General features: G+C 38.7%; 1 protein-coding gene across 2 annotated transcripts in view; it reads left to right on the top strand.

Annotated features, from left to right (window-relative positions):
• The window catches only part of igsf3 (immunoglobulin superfamily, member 3), a 280,663-nt gene that overhangs the window by 180,645 nt on the left and 82,201 nt on the right, over nt 1-17,817 (top strand). For both annotated transcript variants that reach the window (XM_049484620.1, XM_049484619.1), the window contains exon 4: nt 13,806-14,192. In XM_049484620.1, the coding sequence (XP_049340577.1) occupies nt 13,806-14,192 (387 nt within the window). The remainder of the gene's footprint in view (nt 1-13,805; nt 14,193-17,817) is intronic.

Genomic DNA, 17,817 nt, shown 5'->3' with positions numbered 1-17,817 from the left:
TTTCTTTTAAACTGTCAGCCCAAGTAATTAATCTACTTTTCTCTTTTAATATTACGACCATACGAGACTTTTTCTGGTAGGCTACTATATTTTATGCAGTACTGTAGCCATGCTGCAACACTGGCGGTGGTACGTAACGTAATTTGTATAAGTAGCCTATTTAAAGTGCCATTTTGCGTGAGTTCCTCTAGCCACGTCACACGTCTTTACGTACTTACACCACATACACAGCCTCTGAAAGTGGATCTGGATCAGTTTTACTGAATGTGAGCGGCTGGTGGAGCAATGGAGACTTCAGAAGAGGAACTTGAGCTCAGTAGCTCTTTTACTCATAGAAAAAAAAACAAAAAAAAAATAGGAGTGAAGTTCCTGACTGAGCGCTCTCTCTCTCTCTCTCTCTCTCTCTCTCTTACTGAACATAACCTGGAATCGGATTCATCTCCTCTGAAAGGAGCCGCATCACACCCACCCAGATTAAAATAATTCTTCCACATGCTTGGTGCAATTACCCATTCTCACCAGAGAGGGCTCTCAATCCTAAAACTTACGGACATCAGCTTTAATGAAAAGTTTCTGTAACACCTTTTTGTGTAAATATATGGCTTATAGTCAGGTGTAACCTGTATATGTACAAAATCTTTTTTCTAGAGGGTGCGACTTACATTCAGGTGCACTCAGTAGCCCAGAAATTACGGTAGCTTGTGGTGCTTTATGTGCAGAAATCTAAGCAGAAATGCTTCCATGTTGCCTTACCCAACACTGCTAATGCGATACTAGCAGTTAGCTTTCAGTGCAATGCTAGCAGCAGCATAGTTATGCTAGTTGGTGCGCTGCCAATGTTGCTGCTGTTAAAGATGTATACATATGTTGTGGAACAAGCTAATATAAAGGTTCTACAATAATGGAAGGTTTATTAGGTGGAATGACTGGCTTAAATTATTGTCTACATCAGGGGTTGGCAATTAATGTGCCAGATATTTTCCAAACCATTACGTGGTGGCCACACAAAAAAAAAAATCAGTTTTGGAAAAGACTAGTACCTCTCCAGCCCAGAGGGTTGTTGAACACAACTGCAGAACAGTTGAATTCAAAGCAGATAAACCCAAGAAGAAAGAAAAAAAAGATATAATTAAATAAACACACCGCTCCTCACTCGGGATCAAACCAGTGACATCAGAGTCGCGGTCCAATACACTAACATTGGCCCGGCTAGTGAATTTGGACACGGCCAGGAAAAAAAAAACACCCTTATAAGGAGATAGGAAGTCCGACAACGGGAGGAAAAACCACAACGGGGGAAAACTAAAGTCATGCCAAGCGCGACAGAGAGACAGGGGAGGAATATAAACAAAAGCTCACCAGAGAAGCATTTTCTTAAATTTTTTTATAATTATTATCATTCATTATAATTCAAACTACCTCAGGAGCCAGATGTTTCATGCTTGCAGGCCACATCTGGCCCATGGGCCGCCTATTGCCGACCTAGTCTACATCTTAAGGCTCTGAGAGCAAGGATTGAGTTCTTTACCAGGCAAGGTCATAGAAATTGGTACACAAAATATAATAGATGTAATAATTTATGCCCCTGCACTTTTTTTTTTTTTTTTTTTTAGAGTAAAGAACATCTCTATTGTTGAAATGTGATATAATACTTCTATTCAGGCAACCGAGGTCCAACAAAACTATTTTATTTTTTGTTTGTTTTTTCATTCTTTGGACATTTATAGGATTGTCTCGTGATAATAACAATGAACTGTGGTTGCCTTGCTCTCAATCGTTAGAGTGTAAGACTTTAAATCTCAGGGTCATGGGTTTAAGAGCCCTCTGTTGTGCCTAAACTGTTTTCTAGTGCATTGCTGTCAGTGCAGTGGATTGCACACAGGACTTCTAGATAAAGTGATTAAACGCTTCAAAGGTTGTTGGTTCAAGTCCCACCAGAGATGAAATTGTTTACAGTGGTGGAGAGAGTGCTGAGTTATTGATCACAGGGTAGAGGGTTTGATGCCCTCATCTGCTAAACCGGCACTGTCGGGCCTTTGAGCAAGACTCTTAAGCCTCTCTCCTCCAGCTGTAGCATTACACTGTGCTCTGATATGGAAACGGTTTTGTTGTATTGTGAAATGAAAATAGAGGTAGTCAAATGAATCAGCTCAAATAATTGATTTTACAGCTATACAGAAGAATAATTATTAGATTTCTTATTAAGCAGGCTGTGTACCTGAGATAATAGGGTGTTAAGTAACTATCTGGGCAAGAAAAGGTCCATACATCCTTCTAAGTACCTTATGGTTAAGGTATGGTAATTATATATATTTTTTTATATATTATGTTCTATTTGATGTACATTTTCCCCCGAAAATAATGTTAGACATATGTTGTCTGACAGCACTGTATGCTGTATAAAAAAAATATTGGTTCCTATTCTTCTTAAGAACAATTGAGTGTGACAGCATTTCATCCACTTAAATTCATTACAAGGGAAATAACCTTGTGTGTAATAACCCTATTAACTTGTTTAAGAAAGATTTAGCATGCCATTCTCTTTCTTTTTTATTACAGTTTGAAGTATTTTATTATATAAAACATAATTCTCAGAGCTTTTTTTCTCCCTCTTTGAATCAGTGTTTAATTCCAAATTTCAAAGTGCAGATTTTTAGACATTCACTTTTCTTTTCAGTATCCAGTTTGCCGCATGACTCGTGTGCATGCAGTACATGTATTAAAGCAGAACAGCCCTTAATCACCATTATTTAAAAATAAAAAGATGAATTGCATCATTATTATTGACACTCTGAACACTATGTAACTTTGGTGAAGCACAAGAAACTAGAACTACAAAATGCTGCATTAAGGCTAGTTTATAGTTATCCTGGGCCTGTTATTTCATTATTTCATATTGGGCTTCATTTGACATAAAAAAAAACAGAGCCTCTACATCCATTCATATGTACATTATTTTTCATATTTATATGCACGCATACATACAAATACATACAAACACATGCATAGACATAGCTCAGTTTACAGAAAAAAAATAGGTGCCTGAGATACATTAGAACAGGTGTCCACCTTCTAATAAAAATCGGTAGCTTTGATAGTACCTGTGCAGTCGTATGTTCCATAATGTAAACATATATTTCACTTTTTATAGACATTGACCAATGGTAGGGTATGAGTTTTAAGGTAATCATTATAAGAAAATATAATAATAATATCAGTATAGTAGTAATTATTTTTCTTACAGTCATAAAGTTGACTTAAGCCACCATTTGTATTTATATCAGTGGTTTTAAAGTGAATTACGCTCTCAAATGTAAATCCAATCCGGTCAGATGATGTGACCAGGTGTGAATAGGGCCATATTGTGCTGAGGCTGTATACCCCATACCTCAAAAACAATGTTTACAGACTCTCTTTTTGTTATCGCATTTTTTCCCAAGTTTACAAGGCCAAATACTCATCCCACTCATTAGGACTCCCCCTAGTAATCACTAATAATCCCCCAACACACCAGGAGGTTGAAGACTAGCACATGCCTCCTCCGATACATGTGAAGTCAGCCACCGCCTCTTTTTAAACTGCTGCTGATGCAGTATTGGCGAGTAGCATCACAGCGTGTTCGAAGGAAAACGCAACGACTCAATTCTGATACATCAGCTCACAGATGCCTTGTGCTGATCGACATCACCCTTTTGGAGTGATGAGGGGAGAGAGCACCATCTACCCACCCAAAGAGAGAGAGCAAGGCCAATTGTGCTCTCTCAGGGTTTCGGCAACCGATGGCAAGCTACATAATTGGGATTCAAGCCAGCGCACATGTTTTCAAAGTCCCTAAACTTCTCTTTCCTTTTCATCTTGTGGTTTTCTTTCTTTTAGTCAATATGTGTTGCACGCAGTGAAACCAAATCTGCCTCAACCAATCCATCACCAAGCATCAACTTTCTCTACATCACGTCTACACTTTATTCACTACAGTTGATCTGTTGTGTTGTGTTCCAGTAGAGGAAGCGTTGACTGTGGAAGTTCACTCATCACTGAAAGAGCACATACAGAGAGAGAAGGATGTGAACATGTTAAACGAGAGGAAGGGGAAGAGCGCCAGACTTCCGTATTAATTATACAGTAATAATCAGTTGACCTCTTTGACTTTCCTGATGAGGAACAAGTGAACTGTGAGAGGATTCACACAAAGAACAGCACTGTGCTCTTCTGTCACTCATCGAGCCAGCCTCCCTCTGCGCGGGCGGAGGAACAGTAGCCACTGACTTCTGCTTGTTAGGGATCAAACTTCTCCACCAAACAACACAAGCCCACGCAGGCCCACCAGAGGATGCTCATACATGAATATTCTGTGTAGCTCCCTACTGAATAATTCACATCCGTGCATGTGTGTGTAGTTTTTAACCCCCTAAACTCTATTATTCAGTCAAGTTTCGTACTTTGTAAGTCTTTTTTCAGTAGCTGCTATGAATTATTTGCTAACTACTATCAAAAGTGAGGTATGGAGCCACATGTGGTGCCCTTGAGTTTAGGAGCGTACAGTGCAGAAGCGTAATAATTTATTCATTTAAAGCATTGAAAAAAGAAAATGGACCCCTAGTGTTGATGGCCTTTTTAGTATTGTGCTTCTGAGGCTATAAGCAGCGAGTTCAGTTCATTACTTTGATCACAGGCCTCTGTGTCCTATTATGGAAGCAAGGCCTGCGCTGGGTATTAGGGCCATTGAGTTGGGGCCTCCATATTGGCTTCCGCAATTAAATCGCTAAAGGTCACAGTATAACAGTGTGAAGAAGCAGTGTTTAACCTAGACCTTAATTATGAATTGCCATTATATTATTATACCATACTATTATTATCACAGGCTTCAGAATGAATGTGCTTTTGGAAGTAGGCGAGGCGAAGCCTGAATGGTGCGTTAAAAGCTACAAAATTATTACTTCCAGATACAGCTACAGTATTCAGTATTACTGTGAAGGAGCTGCGTTCATTGATATGGAGCTATATTGATAGAAACAAGCTATAATTCTTAAAATGTATTATGTATTATATACAGCTCCGGGAAAAAAAAATAAAGAGACATTTTAGTTTATTGAGATTTTACCACATTGAAAACCTTTGGAATATAATCAAGAAGAAGATTGCTGATCATAAGCCATCAAACCAAGCTGAACTGCTTGAGTTTTTGCACCAGGAAAGGGAATAAAGGTATGCAAAAGCAGTGTGTAAGACTGGTGGAGGAGAACATGCCAAGATGCATGAAAACTGTGATTAAAAACCAGGGTTATTCCACTAAATATTGATTTCTAAACTCTTAAAACTTTATGAATATTCATAAATTCATAATATGAATATGAATAATTGTTTGCATTATTTGAGGTCTGAAAGCTCTGCGTCTTTTTGTTTTTGGAATTTGGGAGAAATGTTGTCTGTAGTTTATAGAATAGAACAACAATGTTTATTTTACTCAAACATAAACCTATAAATAGCAAAATCAGAGAAACTGATTCAGAAACTCAAGTTGTATTTTAGATAATGGCTATTTTATCTTTAAACCTACAAAATAATGTTAGAGAGTTAAGCACCTGTTTTTTTTACATTAGTCATTGAAGTGAAGTGGTTTTGAACTGATAAGGTTTCGCTTATTGTTTCCTCTGTTTAAATGCTGCTTCCCTGTTTGAGAGCGAGCTTTTTGTTCGGAGAAGATAATATGCTGTGTTAAATGTGTTAAATTAATGATATTTATTTTGAAGAAGCACCATCTGTTTTAGTGTTTTGCAAAAAAGTGTTTGGGCCAATTTCATTACAAATGCCTTCCATTGGAATAAGTGTGTATAGTTATATGAACAGCATCGGCGAGAGCCAGCAGATTAGTTTGTCAGTAGTTGTGCTGTCTGCATGCTTTCTGACCAAGATCTCATCTTTTAAAGACAGTTTGTTCAGTGCTGGTCACAGATACTGCTGATGATTAGGGCTGGGTATCGTTTAAAATCTTTCGTTACTCGTTTGATACTTTGAATTCGCTACCAATATTCAAACTATGCTTTTTTCGGTAACTTTTTCTAAATTCTAACCAAAAAACACAAAATTGATTATGATTCTTACAAAACATGAGCAATCACATTCTCATGCTGTCACCATGAGAGGCTTTCATACTTTTGGATCTTGTTGGAGCAAAAACAATGAACGTGTTTATTTGTGGCGCTTTATTGAGAAAGAGAAAGAGAGAGAGACAACATGAATGAGCTGGAGAGAGAGAGACAGCGCTAATGAGAGGTTATTTGAGCTAATGACAGGTTAGCTCAAATAAAAGGAGTATATATTTGATAGCTGGATCGGATCAAGACTGCAGACAAACCACTCCAGAGTTGGTTTAGGGTCAGATCTGGTTCTTTTGATCCCCACCTGAGTGTGATTACTGTTTTCACACCTGCTCAATCAAACCGCACTAAGGGTACAAACCAACCAGGGTCTGTTTAAACCAGACTAAATAGTTCTGGTGTGAAAATGCCCTAATTAGCCAATCCAAGGTTGATACAGCAGCTCAGTGTGGCTCACTGCAAGATGCATTACCTTGTCTAGCCAGGTGTTTTCTTACACCTGTAGTTCATTTCTCTGGTCCAGATTAGTTGATGATTTCATTTACAGTGTGTTTGAGCTCTCGGTTTGGTTTGTTTTCACACAGGCACAAACCTACATGCACCGAACTGCACCCCATCCAACCACAACAGCACATTTTGTCTCCTCTGATTGGTCAGAGCTGTTTGGCACGGGAACGACAATGTAAATCTAGTGTAGTAATCGGAGTTTGCGGGTGTGAGCGGCGAGCACTGCTTCTTCGACGTTCAATGTGAAAATAGCTTAGCATAAAGCAATGGAAGAGACATGGTTGTGGTAATTATCTGGCTAATATATATTCGTTTGTCGCTGCCCCTGAACAACTGTAGGGTGGTGCCTCTATTTTCGGCCATTTATTGAAATTGGAAGCTTACTGTTTTCAGGAGAGAAATCTGTGTAGATTAAAATCCAACACTCATTTAGCTTATTATTTATACTGTGTGTGCATACTAACTCTGATTATGTCAGATAAACATGGCGACACCCTTGTTCACTTAGAATTAGGCTGCCTAAGTAGTGTACAACATAAACAATGAAGAAAAATAGCCGCCACGCTACAGAAATGCGGTGCACCACACAGTTTTTTTTACGCACAGAATTAAAGCAATGTTAGCAATATTAAAATAATGTTTTATGATTTTTTTGTTTTGTTAGAATAAAGGTTAAGTTTTTGGTCTAAGGTGGGATGTGATGTGTATTGAATTTCTTTAATGTGATTGGCGAATCATGTCTCACCCCAAAACTATTTGGATCTGGTCCAAGACCACCTCTTCTCACAGGTCTCTCAGCTCATACTCTCAACTTAATGCTCTCCTGCTCAAACCAACTGCACCAAAAGTACAAATCAACCAGAGTCTGTTGAGTCCTTGACTACGGAAAACAGGCGTTATGACGGCTGATAGTAGGATTGCCTGGCATCTGTGTGGCAATACTGTGTCATAAAGCCCTGCCGAGATCTGTATCGGCATGCTGAAAGATTATCGGCAGTCAAAATTGACATCACAATATTGCAATATATCTGATAAATCGTTCAGCACTGCTCAGAAAAAAACTGTATCCATATTTTACTCACCGTGCTGCATATTATATCCTCTTTCATTTCTTAAACTATAGCTTAACATGGCAGAATAAGAATCCAGCCGTGCTTTCTTTATCCTTTGATATGGAGCTCCTTCATTAGGCAGCTGTAGTTGCTATTAAAAAGAGATGGAGGCATGAGCAGGCCCCATTATCTACTAATGGCGCAGCAGATAGGCCTAACTGAGTGCTGGCACAGACAGAATCCTGATGTGTGATCAGTTTTCACCCTACTGTCCTTCTCTTCTTTTAAATATAGCCTGCTTTAGTGCTGCTCTGTTCTGCTCATTTGCTGTGTTTCATGTATATAATTAGTGTATATATGTCCTTCATTAATAAAGTGTATAATCTATATCTTGCTCTACTCGCAATTGGCACTTTTATCACAGTTGATTTTGTTTTTCTGTCTCTCGTTCTTGGTTCTTGGCTCTCTCTGCTCTGTTTTCTATAATGAATATCACTCTATTGTTCAGAGCTCTTTGTTGCCAAGTGTACAAAAAATATACAAACATATCCGAGCATAAAGAAATTAGATTCTTTGCAGAGAACCCATTGCTGGCACAGGCATTCAGTTAGACACACAGCTTATATCTAATAGAATCTATAGAAAAGCTTTGCTAGAATGGGATGCTCAGGAACAGTCACACATAGGCCAAAGGTCATCTTTACCCAATGTTATGCAGAAGTTCACTCAGCATAAGGCCCCTCTGCACTTGGTCTGGGTAATTTTTTGGGCAATTTAATAGGGTGTTCTGATTAGGAGTATGCCATATTGTATTATACACAATTTATTTTCACACAGTAATATTTAATTAATGATTTTTTTTTTTATATTTGTCTAATCTGGCGATTATTTTTCCAATTAGTCAATCAGTCAACAATTATTTCTGCCATGCCCTTCATCTCTGCTTGCTGTGGGTGTGGCTCCTGTTTCTAGCTTTCTCTCTCTTCGCTACAAATTAATAGAAACAGCTGAACAAAGGATTTAAATGCTCTTCAAATGTCCAGAACCTTGCCCTTAAATGTGGAAAGTGCTGATATTTAGTGAGGAAATGTGTAATCTGTTGTGTTTGGCCACTTTTGGAGATGCAGGCCAACTTTTAGAGTGTAAACTATGTTTCTGTCCCCAGTACTTGGTGAAGTGCTGCAAATTAACGATTAGTCGACAATGAACATTTGGAGTCGACAATTTTTTATAATGGACATTGTCGATTACATCGACTAATCTTTGCAGCCCTAGTAATTTTGTGATTTAAAAATTTATATTGTGATAAGTGATATAAAGGTATTTGTATAATATTGCAATTTAAATGAATGCACAAAATATTCTGCACTTTCATATTTAAATGTTTTGTGCTACATAGGCCAGTCACAATTATTATATTATCGATTTATTGTACAATAAATAGACATTACCTTAATAATATTTGATAATCGTGATATTGTCTGTTGTGCTTATTTGTATGTTTGTTCACATATATAACTGTGAACAGTATTTTAGCCAATACTGCTTCAAAAACTGACCAATGTTTTAATAACTGTGACTTTACACACACAGTGTGAGCTGCAATAAGAGAAAAAATAAGTATCATTCCCAAACTATGACCAGTTCAAATTTTGTTGTCTTATTAAAGGGTATAAAAAAGGGTATAATTGTTTTTTCTTCCATTCTGTTATAATTATATCAGTCCCATTTAATGGTCTTAAAATGACAAATATTGTGTATCGCAGTACTTTCAAGGACGATATATTGTGCACAAAAAATTATCGTGACAGGCCTAGTGCTACATTATCTTTTATATGATATTATTTATTGTTACATTATTATATAATACATTGTATCATTATTATATATATATATATATATATATATATATATATATATATATATATATATTTTTTTTTTTTTTTTTTTTTTTTTTTTTTTTTACTAAATAAGGGTGGGCGATATGGCCCTAGAATAATATCACGATATTTCATGATATTTTTATGATAGCGATACTCTTGGCAATATGACAAAACACTGACTTAAAAAAAAAAGAAAAATGTAAATACACTACTTTACTAAAAAATCATGTTTAAATGTTATTAATGCACATGATATGATCTACGGCACATCCCTAATTGAGACATTAAAGAATACAAGAATTTTATCAGATTTGTAACAGAAGGCAATGATCCAGAATGCCATGATATTAATAATGCACGGAAAATATCTCCATATATCCAGGATTAAAGTAAAATAAATGATACTGTTCAGATATAATCTGTCTCTAGTAGATATATAAGAGGAAACGAGAACAGTGTGATTTTTTTTCCTTTTGCTAAAAACAGCGAAAAAAAAAATGTACCCTGATGTGATAATTAGGGGTGTGTGATATGGCACAATATTTAATTTGTGTTTGTTTTGTAATATTACCAATATTATCGCAAAAATACCCTGAGATGAGCATAAGTTGGAGTGGAGCGTGTGTTCCAGGATGTCTTGTTATTAGCCTCACTCACAGTCTTGTGCCAATCTTATTCAATCAAACCTTTACAGCTGTTCCAAAGGTACAGTAGTTTAAAGCTTTTGTTTAAACTCCTTTCTATAATTTCATAAGAAACCCTGTCTAGGCAAGTGTCTATGAACTTATTAGGGACATATTAGGACATATTAGTTTATCAGACAAGGATTAAGCCTAGTTTTAATCTACACATCATTTTAAATGGAATTTTTTGACTAGGCTAAATCCTTGTCTGGGAAACTCTACATAGTGTATTTATTCATCTTGACTGCAGTCTGAAACTCGAGCAGATGACTGTTAAAGCATGTATACAGGGCAGCTGTAGTCAGGCAGACTCTAATGTCTTAACAGAGCAGCACATTTCTATTCAAATGCCACGCTGCAGCAAGACAAACAGCCACTAGCCTTTATTTTCATACGATTAGCCCTGTTTACCATGCCTTTATTTCTGGGTGCGTAGTCCAGTTATTTACGGAATGTAAATATCGTCAGTATTTAAACATGCGTTCAGTTTAGCGTTTCTGTTCACACGGTCAGGACTGTGCTGTGCAGCTCGGCGCTTTGAACTCTCAGTTAAAATGCAGTTCTTGGGAAGTCTGTTTTAAGTCATGGTAATTACAGCCGGAGGCGATCAGCGCCGAATGAGTGAAACGAAGTGGAAGCTACGCTGCTCTGACGAGGAGCAGGCACAGCATATCATGTGGAAATTAATTGTGTAAATAAGTGCTCTTTTGTAACTTTGAGCGTGCAGTTGGAGCTCATCCAGCTTCATATTCTCTGGGTAAAAATGATCTATAATTAATGTGTGCAGCACGCTAAATCTGTTTTCCATGCTTCCTTTTCTGCAGGTAATCTAAAACCTCAGCAATTTATAGCCCTAAATCCCCCCCTATCTGTCTCTGTCTATCTGTCTGTCTCTGGATTTAAGGTAGCTTTATTAGCATGACTGTAATGAGTACAATATTTCCTAATAACTGGAACACTAATTTTATCCTGTATTTTTTTCACTATAAGGCGCACTTAAAATCCTTCATTTTTCCCAAAAATTGTCAGTGTACCTTATGTATGACTTTTACCAGTCAGGTTGTAAGGAGCAGTAAAAACACTCCGCTGAAGTGCAGCGTTAAACAGGAGTTTCGGTTTAGTTCTCCACCAGTATTAGCATTAGCCGCTATTCACTGTCATTTTTCACCATTTTCACCAGGTCTGTAGCATGCTGCTAACCCCCCTAGCTAGCACTGCTGGGTCAGCATTAGCCATTAACTGCAATAGCTCTTTAGCCGTTCAGAGGTGAACTGTATTATTGGACTGTAGCCTGCTGTTGCTGTTAACCCTGGCTAGCACTACCGGAGCAGCAATAGCATTAGCATTAGCCGCTTACCATGCTAAGTGCTAGCTCTTTCGTCGTTCAGAGGTGAGTATATCAGACTGTGGCCTGCAAGTTTACTGCATTTAAACAGGCTACATGAGATGAACCGATAACTGATATTGCCCTGGCTTACCTGAACACTCAGGGTTCCTCAGTGTAGCGCTGTCAGGCACTAGCAGTTAACCGCTAATGCTGATGCTAATGCTGCTGCACCCAGATCTGGAAATCTTAAAGTCTAAGCTAAATATAAATGATTAGAAGTGCTTTACTCAATAAAATAAAAATTATTCTGGAAAGAAATTTGTGTAGATTAATATCCAGTGCTCGTTTGACCTTAAAAGAAAATGTTTTGTTTAAAAAAAATTACTGTTTACTTTACTTAACTTTACTTAACTTAGGCAAGACCTGCTGAATCAGAATGAATTCTGTTCCTTACTAGTGTAGCATAATGTGCCCTATAATCAGGTGCATCTTATGTATGAAAATAGACCAAATAAAGACGCCTTTTGTGCGTAAAATATGGTATATGTATTGGCTAGTGAATATACATGAATGTATTGGGCATATACATTCATGTATATTCACTAGCCAATACATTTACCATATTTTACACACAAAAGGCGTCTTTATTTGGTCTATTTTCATACATAAGCTGTTACTGGGTTTTGAGCTGGTCTAAAGCATTCGCTAGAAACTCTATAGTTCTTAGTATAGTTCACTCTTTGCAGTATTGCACATGCATTCATTCAAAACATGATTCTACACTGTTGAGAACCAGTCTGCAGAATTCTGTGTTCACATATTCTTTTGGGTGCTTTACTCGTTAGGTGAAAATAGATAGTTAGATAGTATTCTCACTAATTAACCCCATAGAACCCTTACTTTACTGTTTAAAGAAGTGGGCTGGGTCACACGATCATATAAATTATACCAGACGGAGAAATGAGAATATCATTACATGAGATTCAAGTTTCCTTCTGATTGCATAAGCCTTTCCTTGAGTGCGGTCACTGCTGTGATGAAACTGCCAGATACAGTGATGGTGAGGCCGAGGTCATTGTGCTGCAGAGTGTGCTTCAGAATGGTGCTGCGCTGGGTGAACTGGTGTTTCTGAGCTCTTTAACATGATTTTTGTTGCTGAACATTTACAGTTTACATCCGGGGTCCGGTCTAGGCCAGGTAATATATGTAGAAACATGTTTATGAGCTTCAGCCTGTTCCAGCTGATTTTCTAACTCATTCATGTGGATGTTAAAGCTGATGTCTGTACGTTTTGGGATTTAGGTCCCTCTCTGGTGAGAATAGGTAATTGCACAGAGCGTGTGGGCGGATGTGATGCGGTCTCCTTTCAGCTCGGATGAATCCGATTCCAGGTTATGTTCAGTCAGAGAGAGGGAGAGAGAGAACGCACTCAGTCAGAAACTTCACTCCTTCATTTCTTTGTTTTACTATGAGTAAATAAGCTACTGAGCTCTGAGTTTCCCCTTCTGAAGTCTCCATTGCTCCACCAGCCTCTCACATTCAGGAAAACCGAGCCGGATCCTCTTTTAGAGGCTGTACATGTGACGTAAGTATGTAAAGACACATGATGTGGCCAGAAGAACTCCCATTAAAGAGACCCAACACCCTAGTTTTAAGAGTGACTATATTAGGCTTAGCAGGGATTGTGGTTCCGACATATTGATGCTCTTCCACTCAGAAATGCTTCTGCTTTCAGTTTAGAACAAAATAATATGGACCGCCACTTTAAACTAGGCTGGATTTAAGCTGCAGGGCTGCCTTTTTCACTGCTCTTGTTTAAGAAAAGAACTCCGTATGTCATCAGATTTTACAGCACAGTCTGATCCAATGTGTAGAAGTTTGAAATACAGTCCCTTGTGCCAAACAGGATCAAATGCATCCTTCATGTCTACAAAACATGCAAAGATTTTTGATTAATTAGTGTAGGGTATAACACTCTCTTGCTCTCTCTCTCTCTTCTTTTGCTTTATTTCTCTCTGCTTTTTATCATCCAAAAATATAACAAAAAAATAGAAAAAGGTTAGTTTGTAGACTGAAGGGTCGTATCACTTAATTGACGCAGTGTTTTATTGTTTAATTGGTTGGAGTTGTGTTTTTTTTTTATTATTATTTTTTCTTTTTCCCACTCACATCGATGGTAAAAAAAAATATATATATTTTTTAAACACCCTCTCTTTCTTTTTCTCTCCCTCTTTTTCTGTTTCCCCCTCTCTCAGACCGCGACTTCAGTATCCAGGTGAACACGGATCGCCGGGCCTACACGGCGGGTGAGCCGCTGGAGCTCCGCTGCACCATAGACGCTCAGAACGTTGCTGAGCGCTACTTCTCGGTGTCGTGGGTTTTCAGCAGCTCGTCCGTGGCCGTGGTGGGGCCCAGCGCCGTGCCCGTGCTGGGAGCCAACTACGTGGAGCGTGAGGCCGCGGGTCTGCTGACCGTCCGCAAGGAGAGTCCGTCAGTCCACCTGCTCAAACTGCAGCGGCTGACGCCTGAGGATGCTGGCAAATACATCTGCAGAGTGACGGAGCGGGAGAAGACCCCCACCGGGGAGTTCATCGACCGCAGCAAGCGATCTCGCAACGTTCAGATCGCTGTGACCCCTCTGAGTGAGTAGCCCTGCTGTAAACTTCATATTGTATAGAAATTTTCATGGGTTGGGAAGCAGCATTAAAGCAGCATTATACCACAGTTCGTTCCAACCCTGCAATGTGATTGGCTGAGAGGCGATGTATGAGTGCCATTATCAGCCGGTAATACACTGTAACCGAAGCTCTCCATGTATTACTCTGCCACATACTGGTAACCTAGCAACGATGCAGCGCTTACAAGCCAAACCGCACTGCTACAAAAAAAACAGAGCAGCAATGTTTAAAAAACCAAACAGATCGTATTTTTTTTGTCCTCTTTAACTCAAAATATTTCAATAAACAGCAATAATGGAACTGTGGTACAATCACAATAATACACTCGAGGTTCGTGCTATATTGTGTAATATTGGCACTGCTGTGCTGCGGTCGTAGGCACGAGGCTGCAGGCCTCTCATGTAATATTGCTAAAATATGCAAGAATTTGCATTTATTTCTTGCTCTTTGGTTCCCCCGGCAGTCAGGAAGTGTAATTTGTGCTTTTAGCTACCCCAAAAAACAAGCTAAGACATACAGAACTATCACAAATGACCAGATTGTACATGATTATGACATGGATATGGTTTTGCCTTGTTATGCAGTTTTTCAAAAACAGTTTCCTGCCTGCTTTGCTGTCAGAGTTGTATAACACATTTTTTTTAGGCATGCCAAGCTCTGAGTAGCTACAATAGAGATGCTATTCTGCCTGTCATCACTTTAGTTGAACATGACAATAATTTTGAAGCTTTTATTATTAGGTAAAAATGCCTAAAATGCATAATGCTGCTTTAATATCTCTTTTGGCAGTGACAGTCTATCAGCTACCCAAAATTCTGTATAAATTCATTCCATGTTACCAAATATTTTAATCAATTGGTGCTTTCAAACACCATGCCAAATGTTTTCAGTCTACTTATTGCATTGTTACAAAGCTGGCGGTGGGAGATGTTGAATTAGCACTGGACCGAGTCCCAACAAATATTTGAGAAATGATGCTGCAATTTCCCTGCAACCGACATGAATAGTCGCGTCCCATCAGATTTGGATAAATATTGCAGGCTCTAATTGGAGCCTCCAGGAGCAATCTGATGCTCTGCAGTGGCGCACTTTATTGAATGAAAGCGTGGATCTCTGTTTCCCCCACTGCTGCTGTTTTCCCTCGGAAGTGGATTATTATTATTATGTCCGCAGCATAACCAGGCAGTAAGAGAGGAAATGGCACATCAGTAGATTTTGGTAATAGAGCAGGGCAGCAGGACCATTAGGACTGTATCATCTCTCGTTCCAGCCAGATTTTCCTACAGCACCATGAAGCCCCGGTAAGGGGGATTGGCTCTCTTATATATTCACAAATCTCAGGTTCGTCTCTCTCTCTCTCTCTCTCTCTCTCTCTCTCTCTCTCTCTCTCTCTCTCTCTCTCTCTCTCGCCCACCAACGCTGAGAATAGTGAATGAGGCAGAGGAGAATAATTCCTTGTCTGAACCTCTTTGCCAGTTTTGAAAGAGCAGACACCTCTGAATGGGTAATACAGTACGCTGCCCCTGAACATAATCATTTAGCGCAGAGTCATTCCGCTGCACCATATTTTCACAGCTTGGTGTTAAGGAGTCCTGAAAGCCCCCGAAAACGGTGCCTTGTTTGAAGTGAGGGCAGTTCAAAGACCCATGACTAACAAGCATGAAATTAAAGTGTGGAGAAATAGGAGAAAAGGAGCAGAAGGACCTCGTCCTCCTCCTCCTCCTCCTCCTCCTCATCATCGTCTTTCTCAGGACTGCTTAAGTGGATCCCCCAGGCTGGGTGAGTGCACCAGGCCCGGTGGAGACACTCACTCTGCAGCTGGGCTAAAAGAGAGAGAGAGAGAGGGGTTCAAGAGCTGAGTATGAAGTGTGTGAGAAAAATCAGGGAGGTGAAAGAACGTACATCTGCTCCATTTAAACTGTTTGGCTTTTTAATTTATTGATTTGTTTATTTATTTTTATTTTGAGGGAGAAAATAAAGACATTTTACTGACATTTTACCCGTTTCCAGCCCAACTTAATCTCCAGCTCCAGCAGAGAGGTTACAACCCAGTAGAGCATGACTTCCCTCCCATCAGCCTGTCCTCCACCCAGATCTTTCTGACCACATACACACACCTGATTAGAACTGGAGGACAGAATCAGCCCTGTCTTGTCGATACATTTTCAGAACATCATTATAACATTGCTTATTTATTATGTGGAGTGTTTTTGTGTAGTGATAGTAATAATAATCGGTTTAAGACATACTATGGCCCAATGGATAACGACTGCATTTGTGCTTTGCAGTCAACTACAAAAATTTAGACCTATTCCTTATATAAATATAAAATATATAGAGTATTGGCTTACTGTAAAAGCAAACTAAAGCCCTATCCAGATGGGATTAGTTTCTCAGGGCCCTCTTTGATTTTATTCCCGTCCGGAACGACCATGTACGTGTTTTTCTCAGACGTCCTCTGAGAAAATTACAGGCTGAATTCCCTTCTGTTTTTTGCTGAATTCCGTGTTCCGGTAATTTTAGTCTTGTCCGGACGCAAATTCAATAAAATAGCTATTTGTCCACTGCTACGCACCATAATTACACTTTGGGTGCGCGTTTCCACGGAGATCCATGTAAAATACAACAGAGAGTGGAAATGGAGGAGCCACTGAACACGATTTCATGTCACCAAAAAAGCCAAAAGTCTCACTGGTCCTCCTGTTTTTTCAATTGCAGTCCAGGTGTAAGACTTTCATCACTGAGTAGAAGCGTGAAATATTTTTCACAGACGTCCCCCTGATAAACTAATCCCATCCAGATTGGGCTAAATAGTAAGATGCAAGCATTAGAAGGCATTACAATATATGCAATATATGCAGCAGAATTAATTTAATGTGCATGTTGCTCATGGTTTAACCAAGGACAAAAACAATGGAAAAATCATTTTATTGCATTCCTTGCAACAGTCTCTTCAAGCGCAAGACAGTTTTTATAAATTTTCTAACTGATTACACAGCCCTTCTTCTACTACGCATTTATCTACTTCTTTTTCCTAGAAATTTCCTAGAATTACTTTATTGATCCAAATGGAATTGCAGCGTTACAATAGTGATGCTGTAATGCTGTATTGATATGTAATGTTTTAGAGCAGTTCACAGTAATAACTCAGCATAGAGAAGAGCTGGGTGACTGGTGATATGGAGATATACAGTACTATATGATTAAAAGCTTAAAAAAGTGGAATCATAAAGGATCAGTACATATTTTTAACACCCAAAACACAGTTGTTTATTTAACCCTCTGGGGTTGAAAAATGCGCTGGTGTATCAAATTCAGAGTTTCTCAACATTTCTGTTAATATCTTTAGAGTAATACACCACATAAATATGGTTTAATTATTTCCTGGATCTGGAGAGTCTGTCCATTCAAAGGCATTTCATGATGAGTTTAGAGGTTATGAAAAAGAGGTGTGGTTGGATTTTTATTGAGTTAAAGCCCTTAATAATTTCCTGTTTTCATTTCTCAGTTTCACACAAAATATAGAAAGACATATGAATTCACCAGTTACAGCGGAGAGGCAGATGATGGACATGTGAATCCACCAGTT

This window comes from Astyanax mexicanus, chromosome 11 (genome assembly GCF_023375975.1).
Source record: "Astyanax mexicanus isolate ESR-SI-001 chromosome 11, AstMex3_surface, whole genome shotgun sequence".
Classification (NCBI taxonomy): Eukaryota; Metazoa; Chordata; class Actinopteri; order Characiformes; family Acestrorhamphidae; genus Astyanax; species Astyanax mexicanus.
Note: the sequence above shows the minus strand (reverse complement) of the source record. Positions and strands in the feature narration are given on the sequence as shown.